We start from the raw sequence: 13660 nt of genomic DNA, 5'->3' as shown, positions 1-13660 counted from the left end.
CTAGGACAAGAGCAGCCTTGTGGGGCTGCCCCCAAGCAAGCTGGGTGGCCCCATCCTGGGGCCAGGGGCTTTCCCCAGTGATGACCGACTCTCCCGGCCACCTCCACCAGCCACCCCTTCCTCTATGGATGTGAACAGCCGGTGAGGCTCCAGGGGGTGCCCTGGGGGAAAATCAAGGGAACATATTGTACCTCCATTGTGTGCTGCCTCTGATTTTCCCGTCTCTCTAATCCTTCTTCAGCATCACTTAACTTCGCTTCCCCATTCCTTCCCCCTCACTGCATTAACTCCATCCTTCCTTCCTTAGGGCAGCCCGTGTTCTAGCTCTTTTTCATCCTGCTTCTGTCTCACTGGCTACTGCATATTCTTCCAGGCAATTGGTGGGAGGCTCCCAAGCCTTCTATCAGCGAGCACCGTATCCTGGGTCCCTGCCCTTGCAGCAGCAGCAGCAGCAGCAGCAGCAACTGTGGCAGCAGCAGCAACAACAGGCAACAGCAGCAACTTCCATGCGACTTGCCATGTCGACACGCTTTCCGTCAACTCCTGGGCCTGAACTTGGCCGCCAAGCCATAGGTTCCCCCTTGGCGGGAATTCCCACCCGCCTGCCTGGCCCTGGTGAGCCAGTGCCTGGTCCGGCTGGTCCTGCCCAGTTCATTGAGTTGCGGCACAATGTACAGAAAGGACTCGGACCGGGGGTGCCTCCGTTTCCTGGTCAGGGCCCCCCTCAGAGACCCCGTTTTTTCCCTGTAACTGAGGATTCTCACCGACTGGCCCCTGAAGGGCTTCGTGGCCTAGCAGTGTCAGGCCTTCCTCCTCAGAAACCCTCAGCCCCGCCGGCCCCTGAACTGAACAACGGCCTCCATCCAACGCCCCATACCAAGGGTCCCAACGCGCCTGCTGGCTTGGAGCTAGTCAGCCGGCCCCCCTCAGGCGCTGAGCTTGGCCGCCCTCCTCTGGCCCTGGAAGCGGGGAAGTTACCCTGTGAGGATCCTGAGTTGGATGACGACTTTGATGCCCACAAGGCCCTGGAGGATGATGAGGAGCTTGCTCACCTGGGCCTGGGTGTGGACGTGGCCAAGGGAGATGATGAGCTGGGCACCCTGGAAAACCTGGAGACCAATGATCCCCACCTGGACGACCTGCTCAACGGGGATGAGTTTGATCTGTTGGCCTACACTGACCCTGAGCTGGACACCGGGGACAAGAAGGACATCTTCAATGAGCATCTGAGGCTGGTGGAGTCGGCCAATGAAAAGGCTGAGCGGGAGGCTCTGTTGCGGGGGGTGGAGCCAGGACCCTTGGGCCCTGAGGAGCGCCCTCCCCCCGCTGCTGATGCCTCTGAGCCCCGTCTGGCGTCAGTGCTCCCCGAGGTGAAGCCCAAGTTGGAGGAGGGTGGGCGCCACCCTTCCCCTTGCCAGTTTACCATTACCACCCCCAAGGTAGAGCCATCTCCAGCCACCACTTCCCTAGGCCTGGGGCTGAAGCCAGGACAGAGTGTGGTGGGCAGCCGGGACACTCGAATGGGCACAGGACCTTTTTCCAGTAGTGGGCACCCAGCTGAGAAGGTCCCCTTTGGGACCACAGGAGGACCACCAGCTCAGCTGCTGACCCCCAGCCCACTGAGTGGCCCAGGAGGGTCCTCCCTGCTGGAGAAGTTTGAGCTAGAGAGTGGGGCCCTGACCTTGCCCGGTGGACATGCATCTGGGGATGAGCTGGACAAGATGGAGAGCTCACTGGTAGCCAGTGAGTTGCCCCTGCTCATCGAGGACCTGTTGGAACATGAGAAGAAGGAGCTGCAGAAGAAGCAGCAGCTCTCAGCACAGCTGCAGCCTGCCCAGCAGCAGCAGCAACAGCAGCATTCCCTACTGTCCACCCCGGGCCCTGCCCAGGCTGTGTCTTTGCCACATGAGGGCTCTTCTCCCAGTTTGGCTGGCGCCCAGCAGCAGCTTGCCCTGGGACTTGGAGGTTCCCGACAGCCGGGCTTGGCCCAGCCACTGATGCCCACCCAGCCACCAGCTCACGCCCTCCAGCAGCGCCTGGCCCCATCCATGACCATGGTGTCCAACCAAGGGCATATGCTAAGTGGGCAGCATGGGGGACAGGCAGGCTTGGTGCCCCAGCAGAGCCCACAGCCAGTGCTGGCACAGAAGCCCATGGGTAGTATGCCACCTTCCATGTGCATGAAACCGCAGCAGCTGGCGATGCAGCAGCAGCTGGCTAACAGCTTCTTCCCGGATACAGGTAACCTCATCTGGGGGCGCTGGCTTATCGCCGTTACCACTAAATGCTCACTGAGGCTGCAGACCCAAGATCCTCCCTAGTTAAAGGGGATGGGACACAAAGAGCTTTGGCCAAATCCCATACGAGTGGTGTAAGCAGAAGCACTGTAGCTTTTAAGGGAGAATAGTGCCCGGCGTACAGCAGGCATTCAGATGTGGAATGAATGAATGGAACAGACACATGACGTCTGATTAGCAAAGCCTTTGTAGCTGGGGTGAGACCCAAAGATTAGGACTTGGAGAGGAGTGGTGCAAGAAAAAGCAACCGGGTTGGTGAAAAGACTTAGTGAGACTTAGCAGCAGGAAAGCCGATGGGGTATATTTGGAGACAACGAGTGGAGACAATGGTTAGCCTGGAGCCGGCTTTGCGGAGAGAAGTGAGGGGGCGCTACCGTAGCTATGGAGAGGTAAGAAGAGGGCCCAGATTGAAGAAGACCTCAAATTATAATAGCATCTATTGAATAATGGTGGTTTGCCATGCCAAACACTGTGCTGAGCGCTTTACATTCATTGTATAATTTAATCCTCACAACAAACACATTAAGTAGGTACTATTATTACCGTGGAGTGTAGAAAAGGAAACTGAGGCAGAGAGGTTAAGTTAACTTGCCCAAGGTCACACAACTAACAGAACTGGAATTTGAACCCTGGCCCTCATATCCTCTTAACTGTTTTACTGCCTCAAAATAACCAGGAGAGGGGGTTGGGTTAGTCCTCTTAAAAGTAGGGGGTCAGGGGACTTCCCTGGCAGTCCAGTGGTTAAGACTGTGCTTCCAATACAGGGCGCGAGGGTTCGATCCCTGATTGGGGAACTAAGACCCCACATGCCGCGCGGCGGGGCCAAAAAAAGAAAAAAAAAGTAGGGAGTCAGTTAAGCTCTCTGAGCAGTGGAGAAATATATAATGTACAGGATTTCAGGAAGATTTAAGTTTTTGGTGGCTGCTGGTTTCTCTTTTCCTGCCCAGCATCCTGGACAGGCAGAAGAGTGGTCTGTAGGTGATGCGTGTTGTGCCCAAAACAGCTCTGGCGTTGGGCTTTGGCACAGTGCCCGCATCTTGGGTTCTTGGGCTGCGCTTAGTTGCCCTAAGAACACTACTTTTGAAGAATGCTTTCTAGGTCATAAAGTGTACTCGTATTCTGGTCACATTTGATCCTCTCAGTAGCTCTATGAGGTGAGCAGAATAAGGAATCATGATCTCTACAAAATAGAAGAGTAAACTGAGGCCCAAAGAGGTGAAATAACATTGATATATTGGCTCAACAGATATTTACTGAGTACTTTTTCCTAGCACTGTGCGCGTAAAAACGGAGCCACATGTTCTGTGAATAATAGAACTGAGTCACCTATGCTGCCGGGCTCCTAGTCCGGTGGTCTTTCCACCATGCCGTGCCGTTGTTCTGGTTGGCTTAGTGAGGTCAAGGTGTTGGAACAGCAGACATGGAATGGGGCATTGACCTCAGTGCCCAGCTCACTTGGCTCCTCCCTCTCCAGACCTGGACAAATTTGCTGCAGAAGATATCATTGATCCTATTGCAAAGGCCAAGATGGTTGCTTTGAAAGGCATCAAGAAGGTGATGGCTCAGGGCAGCATTGGAGTGGCACCTGGTATGAACAGGTAAGGCTTGCAGGGTGGGAGTGTTGGCCCTTCCTTTTTCCAGTCCTTCCCCTGTTCTTCCTGATCCTGCTTCCTTCTTGTCCCACCTCTTTGCCCTTCAACTTTCCCCATCACCGACACATCCTCTTTGCTTTGGCGGACTCCAGGCAGCAAGTGTCCCTGCTAGCCCAGAGACTCTCAGGGGGGCCCGGCAGTGACCTGCAGAACCACGTGGCAGCTGGGAGTGGCCAGGTAAATAAATGGTCAGGTGGGAGTGGGAGCTTGGGTCCTGTGCCATCAGGCCACTCTTCTTAGGGCCTGGTACAGAACAGTGACCCTTTAGCTGTCTCTCTCGTCACAGGAGCGGAGTGCCGGTGACCCCTCCCAGCCTCGTCCCAATCCACCCACTTTTGCCCAGGGAGTGATCAGTGAGTATGGGGCTGGGGAGGAGAGTGCAAGGAAGGGGCTTGGGGTATGTGGGGAAAGAGGGACTTGGATCACCTGACACCCGCCCGCTTCCTTTCCCAGATGAGGCTGACCAGCGGCAGTATGAGGAGTGGCTGTTCCATACCCAGCAGCTCCTACAGATGCAACTGAAGGTGCTAGAGGAGCAGATTGGGGTGCACCGCAAGTCCCGGAAAGCTCTGTGCGCCAAGCAGCGCACTGCCAAAAAGGCCGGCCGTGAGTTCCCAGAGGCTGATGCTGAGAAGCTCAAGCTGGTTACAGAACAACAGAGCAAGATCCAGAAACAGCTGGATCAGGTGGGGAAGGCAGACTTCGGCCTAGCAACCGGGAGCCTGGGAAGAGGGGTGGCATGGGTGGGCAGGCTTCAGGCTGACCTTCCTGACCCTCCCGTGTTAGGTCCGGAAGCAGCAGAAGGAGCACACTAACCTCATGGCAGAATATCGGAATAAGCAGCAGCAGCAGCAGCAGCAGCAGCAGCAGCAGCAGCAGCAGCAGCAGCAGCAGCAGCAGCAGCAGCACTCGGCTGTATTGGCCCTTAGCCCTTCCCAGAGTCCCCGGCTACTCACCAAGCTTCCTGGTCAGCTGCTCCCTGGCCATGGGCTGCAGCCACCGCAGGGGCCCCCCGGTGGGCAAGCTGCAGGTCTTCGCCTGCCCCCCGGGGGCATGGCACTACCTGGACAGCCTGGTGGCCCCTTCCTCAACACCACCCTGGCCCAGCAGCAGCAACAGCAACATTCTGGTGGGGCTGGGGCCCTCACCGGCCCCTCAGGGGGCTTTTTCCCTGGCAACCTTGCTCTTCGAGGCCTAGGACCTGACTCGAGGCTTTTACAGGAGAGGCAGCTGCAGCTACAGCAGCAACGCCTGCAGCTTGCCCAGAAACTGCAACAGCAGCAGCAGCACCTCTTAGGACAGGTGGCAATCCAGCAGCAACAGCAGCAGGGCCCAGGGGTACCGGCAAACCAGGGTCTGGGTCCCAAGCCCCAAGGGCTTCTGCCTCCCAGCAGCCATCAGGGCCTCCTGGTCCAGCAGCTGTCCCCACAGCCACCCCAGGGGCCCCAGGGCATGCTGGGCCCTGCGCAGGTGGCAGTGTTGCAGCAGCAGCAGCAGCAACAGCACCCTGGAGCTCTGGGCCCCCAGGGCCCTCACAGACAGGTGATCCTGACCCAGCCCCGGGTGCTAAGTTCCCCCCAGCTGGCACAGCAGGGTCAGGGCCTTATGGGACACCGGCTGGTCACATCCCAGCAGCAGCAGCAGCAGCAGCAGCAGCAGCAGCAGCACCAACAGCAGGGATCCATGGCGGGGCTTTCCCATCTTCAGCAGGGTCTGATGCCACACAGTGGGCAGCCCAAACTGAGTGCTCAGCCCATGGCCTCCTTGCAACAGCAACAGCTGCAGCAGCAGCAGCTACAGCAGCAGCAGCTACAGCAGCAGCAGCAGCAGCTACAACAGCAGCAGCAGCAGCAGCAGCAGCAGCAGCAGCTACAACAGCAGCAGCAGCAGATGGGCCTCTTGAGCCAGAGTCGAACTTTACTGTCCCCTCAACAGCAGCAGCAGCAGCAGCAGCAGCAGCAACAGCAGCAGCAGCAGCAGCAGCAGCAAGTGACACTCGGCCCTGGCCTGCCAGCCAAGCCTCTGCAACACTTTTCTAGCCCCGGAGCCCTGGGCCCAACCCTCATCCTAACGGGCAAGGAACAAAACATTGTAGAGGCGGCTCTTCCTCCGGAGGCCACTGAGGGGCCCTCCACGCATCAGGGAGGGCCGTTAGCAGTAGGGACTGTACCAGAGTCAGTGGCCACTGAACCAGGGGAGGTAAAGCCCTCACTCTCCAGGGACTCACAACTCCTCCTTGTCCAGCCCCAGGCCCAGCCTCAGCCCAACTCTGTGCAGCTGCAGCCACCTCTGAGGCTCCCAGGACAACAGCAGCAGCAAGTTAACTTGCTCCACACAGCGGGTGTGGGAAGCCACGGGCAACCAGGCAGTGGATCATCTTCTGAGGCCTCATCTATACCCCACGTGCTGGCCCAATCCTCTGTTTCCTTAGGGGAACAGCCTGGACCCATGACCCAGAACCTTCTGAGCTCCCAGCAGCCCCTTGGACTAGAGCGGCCCATGCAAAATAATGCAGGGCCACAGCCTGCCAAACCAGGATCTGTCCCCCAGCCTGGGCAGAGCCTGCCTGGGGCTGGGGTCATGCCTACAGTGGGTCAGCTTCGAGCACAGCTTCAAGGAGTCCTGGCCAAAAACCCGCAGCTGAGGCACTTGAGTCCTCAGCAGCAGCAGCAGCTACAGGCACTCCTCATGCAGCGGCAGCTACAGCAGAGTCAGGCAGTACGCCAGGCCCTGCCCTACCAGGAGCCTGGGACCCAGCCTTCTCCCCTCCAGGGCCTCCTGGGCCGCCAACCCCAACTTGGGGGCTTCCCTGGATCCCAGACAGGCCCTCTTCAGGAGCTGGGGGCAGGGCTTCGACCTCAGGGCCCACCCCGGCTCCCCGCCCCACAAGGAGCCTTATCCACAGGACCAGTCCTTGGCCCTGTCCTTCCCACGCCTCCACCGTCCAGCCCCCAAGAGCCAAAGAGACCTTCCTCACAGTTACCTTCCCCCAGCTCCCAGCTTCCCTCTGAGGCCCAGCTCCCTACCACCCAACCAGGAACCCCAAAACCCCAGGGGCCACCCTTGGAGCTGCCTCCTGGGAGAGTCTCACCTGCTGCTGCCCAGCTTGCAGATACCTTCTTTGGCAAGGGGCTGGGACCTTGGGACCCCCCAGACAACCTAGCGGAAGCCCAGAAGCCGGACCAAAGCAGCCTGGTACCTGGGCATCTGGAGCAGGTGAATGGGCAGGTGGTACCCGAGCCACCCCATCTCAGCATCAAGCAGGAGCCTCGGGAAGAGCCATGTGCCCTGGGAGCCCAGGCAGTGAAGAGGGAGGCCAACGGAGAGCCAATAGGGGCACCAGGTACCAGCAACCACCTCCTGCTGGCAGGCCCTCGCTCAGAGGCCGGGCATCTGCTCTTGCAGAAGCTTCTACGAGCAAAGAATGTGCAACTCAGCACTGGGCGGGGGCCCGAGGGGCTGCGAGCTGAGATCAACGGGCACATTGACAGCAAGCTGGCTGGGCTGGAGCAGAAACTACAGGGTACCCCCAGCAACAAGGAGGTGAGTACTCTAGCTGGAGTGGAGCAGACGGTGCGGGGCCTGGAGCCCGGGGGCAGAGTGAACAGGTCTGGGTGGAATGAGGTGAGGGCTCCCAGGGGGACGGCGGCCTTCACCGTGGGTTTATCTGGCTTAGGATACAGCAGCAAGGAAGCCTTTGACACCGAAGCCCAAGAGGGTACAGAAGGCAAGCGACAGGTTGGTGAGCTCCCGAAAGAAGCTGCGGAAGGAGGACGGGGTCAGGGCCAGCGAGGCCCTGCTGAAACAGCTGAAACAGGTGACCCCCAGGAGCCAGTCCCCTGGTCCCGTCCCAGGATAGGGGGCAGCCTGGCCCCCACCTGTGCAGTAGCAGAGATGTACATGCTGCAGGTTTCCAGCCTTGTCGTCTCGCCCCTCCTAGGAGCTGTCCCTGCTGCCCCTCGCGGAGCCCGCCATCACCGCCAATTTTAGCCTCTTTGCTCCCTTCGGCAGCGGCTGCCCAGTCAACGGGCAGTGCCAGCTGAGGGGGGCCTTTGGAAGTGGGACGCTGCCCACAGGCCCTGACTACTATTCCCAGCTGCTTACCAAGGTCAGAAAAATGGCAATACCTTTTGGGGACGGTGAGGTTCCTGGGGAGGTGGAGATGGGGATGGCAGACTTGTGGAAATTGCTGGTATAGTGTAGGGCCAGGAGATCATGTCAGTCTCCCTTTGCCATCTTGCACACAACACCCCACCCCCACCCCCAGAATAACCTGAGTAACCCGCCGACACCACCCTCGTCGCTGCCCCCCACCCCACCCCCATCGGTGCAGCAGAAGATGGTGAATGGCGTCACTCCATCTGAAGAGCTGGGGGAGCACCCCAAGGATGCCACCTCTGCCCGGGATACTGAAGGGACACTGAGGGGTAAGTCAGGAACGGAGCGAGCTTCTCCTTCTCTGCTAGGTCTGGGTGGCTGGGGTCATGTGGTACAGTTGAAGATAGGAGTGGGCTGTGTGTTGCTCTGTGTGCATACACTCCAGGGTCCTTGAGATAAGAAGGGCCTCTTCAGGACTGATTTGTTGGAGGCGGTGGCTGGTTTCTGGAGTCTAGAGCAGAGGCAACAGGACAGGGAGTGTATTTATGAGGCTTTCACTTACAGGGAATAGCCCAGCTTCCTTACCCAGTGGGTACGAACTACAGTCAGATCTGGATTTGAATCCTGGCTCCTGCATCGATTTAGCTGTGTTACTGCAGCCAAACTGATTGACTTGTGTGAGGCTCAGTTTTCTCACTATGGAATAAAAATAGTGCTCGCCTAATGGAGTCGCTAAAAGACTACAAACAAAGAAGGTACTTACAGAGTACCTCTTTAGAAAGGCTCAGTAAATATAGGTTGTCTGCCCTAAACTGGTAGGTGGGTGGATGGGTAGACAGTGGTCATGATAGCTAAGCTAGGTCTTGTACTAGTTAGGCCTGAACCGTGTGGGAGAAAGCACCATGGGCTCTGGCCACCCTCAGCCTGACTTTTCTTCTCCCACCTACCCCTCAGATGCTTCAGAGGTGAAGAGTCTAGACCTGCTGGCCGCCTTGCCTACGCCCCCTCACAATCAGACCGAGGATGTCAGGTGCGGGCGGGACCAGAAATGGGGATGAGGAATTGGGGTGCGGGCAGGTCGCCTTATTTTTCCCTTGGACGGTGGCAGATTTCAAGCAGGGCTGTGACATCTACTAATCTCTAGATTTGGGAGGTGGCATCTGTAGGGCCTTAGCAATGGATGTCTGCTTTTGGCCCACAGGATGGAGAGTGACGAGGACAGCGATTCTCCTGACAGCATTGTGCCAGCTTCGTCCCCCGAGAGCATCCTGGGGGAGGAAGCCCCTCGTTTCCCTCAGCTGGGCTCAGGCCGGTGGGAGCAGGACGACCGGGCTCTCTCCCCCGTCATCCCCATCATTCCTCGGGCCAGCATCCCAGGTAGAGGTTGCTCTGGGCATGGACCGGTCCTGGCCAGGCCGGGCTGCATTGTCAGAGGTTGGGGAGAGAGGCAGCAGGAGCTTACACAGGTCCCTCTTTCTCCTTCAGTCTTCCCAGACAGCAAACCTTATGGGGCCCTGGACCTGGAGGCCCCTGGGAAGCTGCCTGCCACAACTTGGGAGAAGGGCAAAGGAAGCGAGGTGTCAGTCATGCTGACAGTTTCTGCCGCTGCTGCCAAGGTATGTTCCTGGGGGTGCCTCGGAGGCCAAGGGGATGCTGGTCAGTGGGCAGTCCCGGGAGCTTCTCTGGATAAATACAATCATTTAAAAGTATGTATTGAGGACCTACTGTGTATGAAAGCCTGAGCTGGACTGTGGGATTAGGAAAAATGTAGCACAGGGGGTCCCTGCCCTCAAGGGGCTCACAGTTCAGTGGTAAAGACACAAGTCAACAAATAGGAGAGTGTGTATAATGCGACGAGTGCTACAAAACAGCGTGTCCCCAGTCACACTGGGTGGAATTCTGGTTTTTTGAAAATGTTATCAGGGTTTTGTGGTCAAAGGAAACTGGAAATCCCAGTTAAAATAGCAAAACAGGTTTCTTTATTACAAGACTCTTCAGATCCTTTACTTTGCTAATGTGTATTGTGAATTTCCAGGTAGTGGATGTAGTGTGTGTCATTTCCCAAACCCAGCAGACACAGGTCTCTTTCTGCGGAGCTCCCGTTAGTACCCACAGCGGTTAGGGAGAGGCTGCCCATAAAGGAAACGTATGAGAAGAGCTGGATGGCACAGGGGCAAGACCGATGGCACATGGCCACCTGGGGAGTTGCCTTCTGAGTGTCCTTGTCCCTACCAAGCTGGTGGTAGTTCTCACTCCACGCACTCTGCTGACACGGCTGTCCCATCCCCTTTCCTGCCCTGGCAGAACCTGAATGGTGTGATGGTGGCAGTGGCAGAGCTACTAAGCATGAAGATCCCCAACTCCTATGAGGTGCTGTTCCCAGAGAGCCCTGCCCGGGCAGGCATTGAGCCTAAGAAGGGGGAAGCTGAGGGCCCTGGTGAGTTTGGCAGGAAAACTCCTTGGGACCTGCAGGGAATGATTCTGGTGGCAGGCTCTGACCCCTTCCTTCCTGCAGGTGGGAAAGAAAAGGGTCTGGGAGGCAAGAGCCCAGAAGCTGGCCCTGATTGGCTGAAGCAGTTTGATGCTGTGTTGCCCGGCTATACCCTCAAGAGCCAGTTAGACATCTTGAGCCTCCTCAAACAGGTGGGTCTGTTGACGGGAAAGGGGTGGGTGTCTGGCTAGGACCGAGAAGGCACAGGGCTTTTGGGCGAGTGGAATCTGGGTGGGAGGAGAGAGGTGACTGGTTCAGCGAGGAGCTGGCACTAATGGTACAGGGTGTCTTCCCATATAGGAGAGCCCTGCCCCAGAGCCACCCACCCAGCACAGCTACACCTACAACGTCTCCAACCTGGACGTGCGGCAGCTCTCGGCCCCGCCTCCTGAAGCACCCTCCCCACCCCCATCCCCTTTGGCGCCCTCGCCTGCCAGCCCCCCTGCTGAACCCTTGGCTGAACTTCCAGCTGAGCCCTCAGCTGAGCCGCCGGTCCCCTCGCCTCTGCCACTTGCCTCATCCCCTGAATCAGCCCGGCCCAAGCCCCGAGCCCGGCCTTCTGAGGAAGGCGAAGATTCCCGGCCCCCTCGCCTCAAGAAGTGGAAGGGGGTGCGCTGGAAGCGTCTCCGGCTGCTGCTGACCATCCAGAAGGGTGGTGTGCGGCAGGAGGACGAGCGGGAAGTGGCGGAGTTCATGGAGCAGCTTGGCACAGCCCTGCGACCTGACAAGGTGCCTCGAGACATGCGGCGCTGCTGCTTCTGTCATGAGGAGGGGGATGGGGCCACGGATGGGCCTGCTCGCCTGCTGAACCTGGACCTGGACTTGTGGGTGCACCTCAACTGTGCCCTGTGGTCCACGGAGGTATATGAGACCCAGGGTGGGGCACTGATGAACGTGGAGGTTGCCCTGCACCGAGGACTGCTCACCAAGTGCTCCCTGTGCCAGCGCACTGGTGCCACCAGCAGCTGCAATCGCATGCGTTGCCCCAACGTCTACCATTTTGCCTGCGCCATCCGCGCCAAGTGCATGTTCTTCAAGGACAAGACCATGCTGTGTCCGATGCATAAGATCAAGGGGCCCTGCGAGCAGGAGCTGAGCTCTTTTGCTGTCTTCCGGCGGGTCTACATTGAGCGAGATGAGGTGAAGCAAATCGCCAGCATCATCCAGCGGGGGGAGCGGCTGCACATGTTCCGTGTAGGGGGCCTTGTGTTCCACGCCATCGGACAGCTGCTGCCCCACCAGATGGCCGACTTCCACAGTGCCACCGCCCTCTATCCCGTGGGCTACGAGGCGACACGCATCTACTGGAGCCTCCGTACTAACAACCGCCGCTGCTGCTACCGCTGCTCCATCGGCGAGAACAACGGGCGGCCGGAGTTTGTGATCAAAGTCATGGAGCAGGGCCTGGAGGACCTGGTCTTCACTGACGCCTCTCCCCAGGGTGAGCACGGGGCCCTTGAAGTGGTAATACAGAATTGGGCAAGTGTCTCCCAGCGTCCCCTTTACGGTGTTGAGAAGACACCTGCAGGCTCCTCATGAGTGATCTTTCTCCCCCACTTAGGGCAGGCAGAGGTCTCTTGAAGGTCTCCAGAGAAAGTGTTTTGACCGCTCAGTCACCTTGAATTCCCTTGTGATAGAGGGTATTTTGCTTGTCTGACTACACGTATGTCAGCTCCTTCTCCTAACTCAGTGGATCTAAAGGATACAGTTCTGAGACTCCGCCTTCCAGCTCACCCAATCTGATTCTAGCCTTGAGTTCCTTATGGTTGCTTTTCGCTGGATAAGATCTTGATCTTAGTTTCAGTGTTACTGATAAAAGTAACAGTAAGAGTTACATTGTAGTGAGCATGTGCTGTGTGCCATAAACTAAGCTGAGTGATTTATACAGGTTATTTTGTTCACACAAAACCCTGCAAGCCGAGTACTCTTATTATGCCAAGTTTTACACATAGAGAAACTGAGTAGTGGAGAGATGTAAGTATTTGCCTTAAGGTCCCACGGCCAGTATTAGAACTTGAACCCAAGTCTTCTCAACTCCAAAACATGCCTGTGCTGGGTATCCTGGGCCCTGGGTTCATGTTTCTGTGTCACAAGGCTCTCTGATGCCCCTCCAGGGTGGGAAGCCTCCTGGCTTGTTGAGGGAGACTGAGATTGGGAGGCCAAGAGGGGCTCCTGAAGAACCACACACCCTCCTGACAGCAAGGCGGGCAGGCTACAGAAAACAAACGTAGCTTCAGGTGGAGGTTAGGGCTGAGGTCAGTGAGCAGAAGTTGCCTCTGAGGGCTGCTCTCTTTCCTTGCCTCTCAGCTGTGTGGAATCGCATCATTGAGCCTGTGGCTGCCATGAGGAAAGAGGCTGACATGCTGCGGCTCTTCCCCGAGTACCTGAAAGGCGAGGAGCTCTTTGGGCTGACAGTGCACGCCGTGCTGCGCATAGCTGAATCAGTAAGGAAGGGGCCAGGGGTGGGGGCAGGTGGGCGTGGGGAAGGTTGGTTCTGCCCCAGAAGTGCTTGGGCTAAAGTGAGCATGACCTGTGCCCACAGCTGCCTGGAGTGGAAAGCTGTCAAAATTATTTATTCCGCTATGGACGCCACCCCCTGATGGAGCTGCCACTCATGATCAACCCCACTGGTTGTGCTCGATCAGAGCCTAAAATCCTCACACACTACAAACGGTGAGCTTGTGGGGGGTTGGTAGGGACCCTCTGGCCAATTACAAGTGTTTGGGGTTACAGATCAGAGTTCCCTTGGAGAGACTGGGGGTTCACTCTAGGCCTCCTGATTAGAGGGTGCGCAGGTATCACTAGGGTATCCATTTCCTCCCCGAGCCTGCTCAGGTATTCTGGGTTGACCTGCAGTCTAGACATAGACTTATCTTGGGCACCCTGGGAATGGCCGTTGGGGAGGTTCTGGGTAGACAGTGGTGAAATCATATGAAATGTATAAACGACCCAGTCACCACCTTCCTTTCCTGTTTTGCTTCCAGGGGGCCTGTGATTCTCCCAAACCTCAGACAGACGCCCCCTGAGTACTAGGTTCGCCTTCCCTTCCCCAGACTGAGTTGGTGTCAAAAATAAATAATTAGGAATATAATAGGAAAAATAATAAAACCTTACATTTGTAT

The 13660-nt window shown here is 57.4% G+C and overlaps 1 protein-coding gene across 10 annotated transcripts in view; it reads left to right on the top strand.

The window, feature by feature from the left end:
• KMT2D (lysine methyltransferase 2D) overlaps positions 1-13660 on the top strand; it is a 39750-nt gene that overhangs the window by 20953 nt on the left and 5137 nt on the right. For all 10 annotated transcript variants that reach the window (XM_067696399.1, XM_067696391.1, XM_067696397.1 and 7 more), the window contains 18 exons: positions 5-141; positions 374-2241; positions 3772-3895; positions 4042-4126; positions 4236-4302; positions 4403-4635; positions 4736-7492; positions 7626-7766; positions 7890-8057; positions 8217-8376; positions 9002-9077; positions 9249-9424; positions 9533-9663; positions 10352-10484; positions 10563-10690; positions 10839-11979; positions 12846-12982; positions 13081-13211. In XM_067696399.1, the coding sequence (XP_067552500.1) occupies positions 5-141; positions 374-2241; positions 3772-3895; positions 4042-4126; positions 4236-4302; positions 4403-4635; positions 4736-7492; positions 7626-7766; positions 7890-8057; positions 8217-8376; positions 9002-9077; positions 9249-9424; positions 9533-9663; positions 10352-10484; positions 10563-10690; positions 10839-11979; positions 12846-12982; positions 13081-13211 (7793 nt within the window). The remainder of the gene's footprint in view (positions 1-4; positions 142-373; positions 2242-3771; positions 3896-4041; positions 4127-4235; positions 4303-4402; positions 4636-4735; positions 7493-7625; positions 7767-7889; positions 8058-8216; positions 8377-9001; positions 9078-9248; positions 9425-9532; positions 9664-10351; positions 10485-10562; positions 10691-10838; positions 11980-12845; positions 12983-13080; positions 13212-13660) is intronic.

Source organism: Pseudorca crassidens, chromosome 11 (assembly GCF_039906515.1).
Source record: "Pseudorca crassidens isolate mPseCra1 chromosome 11, mPseCra1.hap1, whole genome shotgun sequence".
Lineage (NCBI taxonomy): Eukaryota > Metazoa > Chordata > Mammalia > Artiodactyla > Delphinidae > Pseudorca > Pseudorca crassidens.
This window is presented reverse-complemented; position numbering and strand designations above follow the sequence as displayed.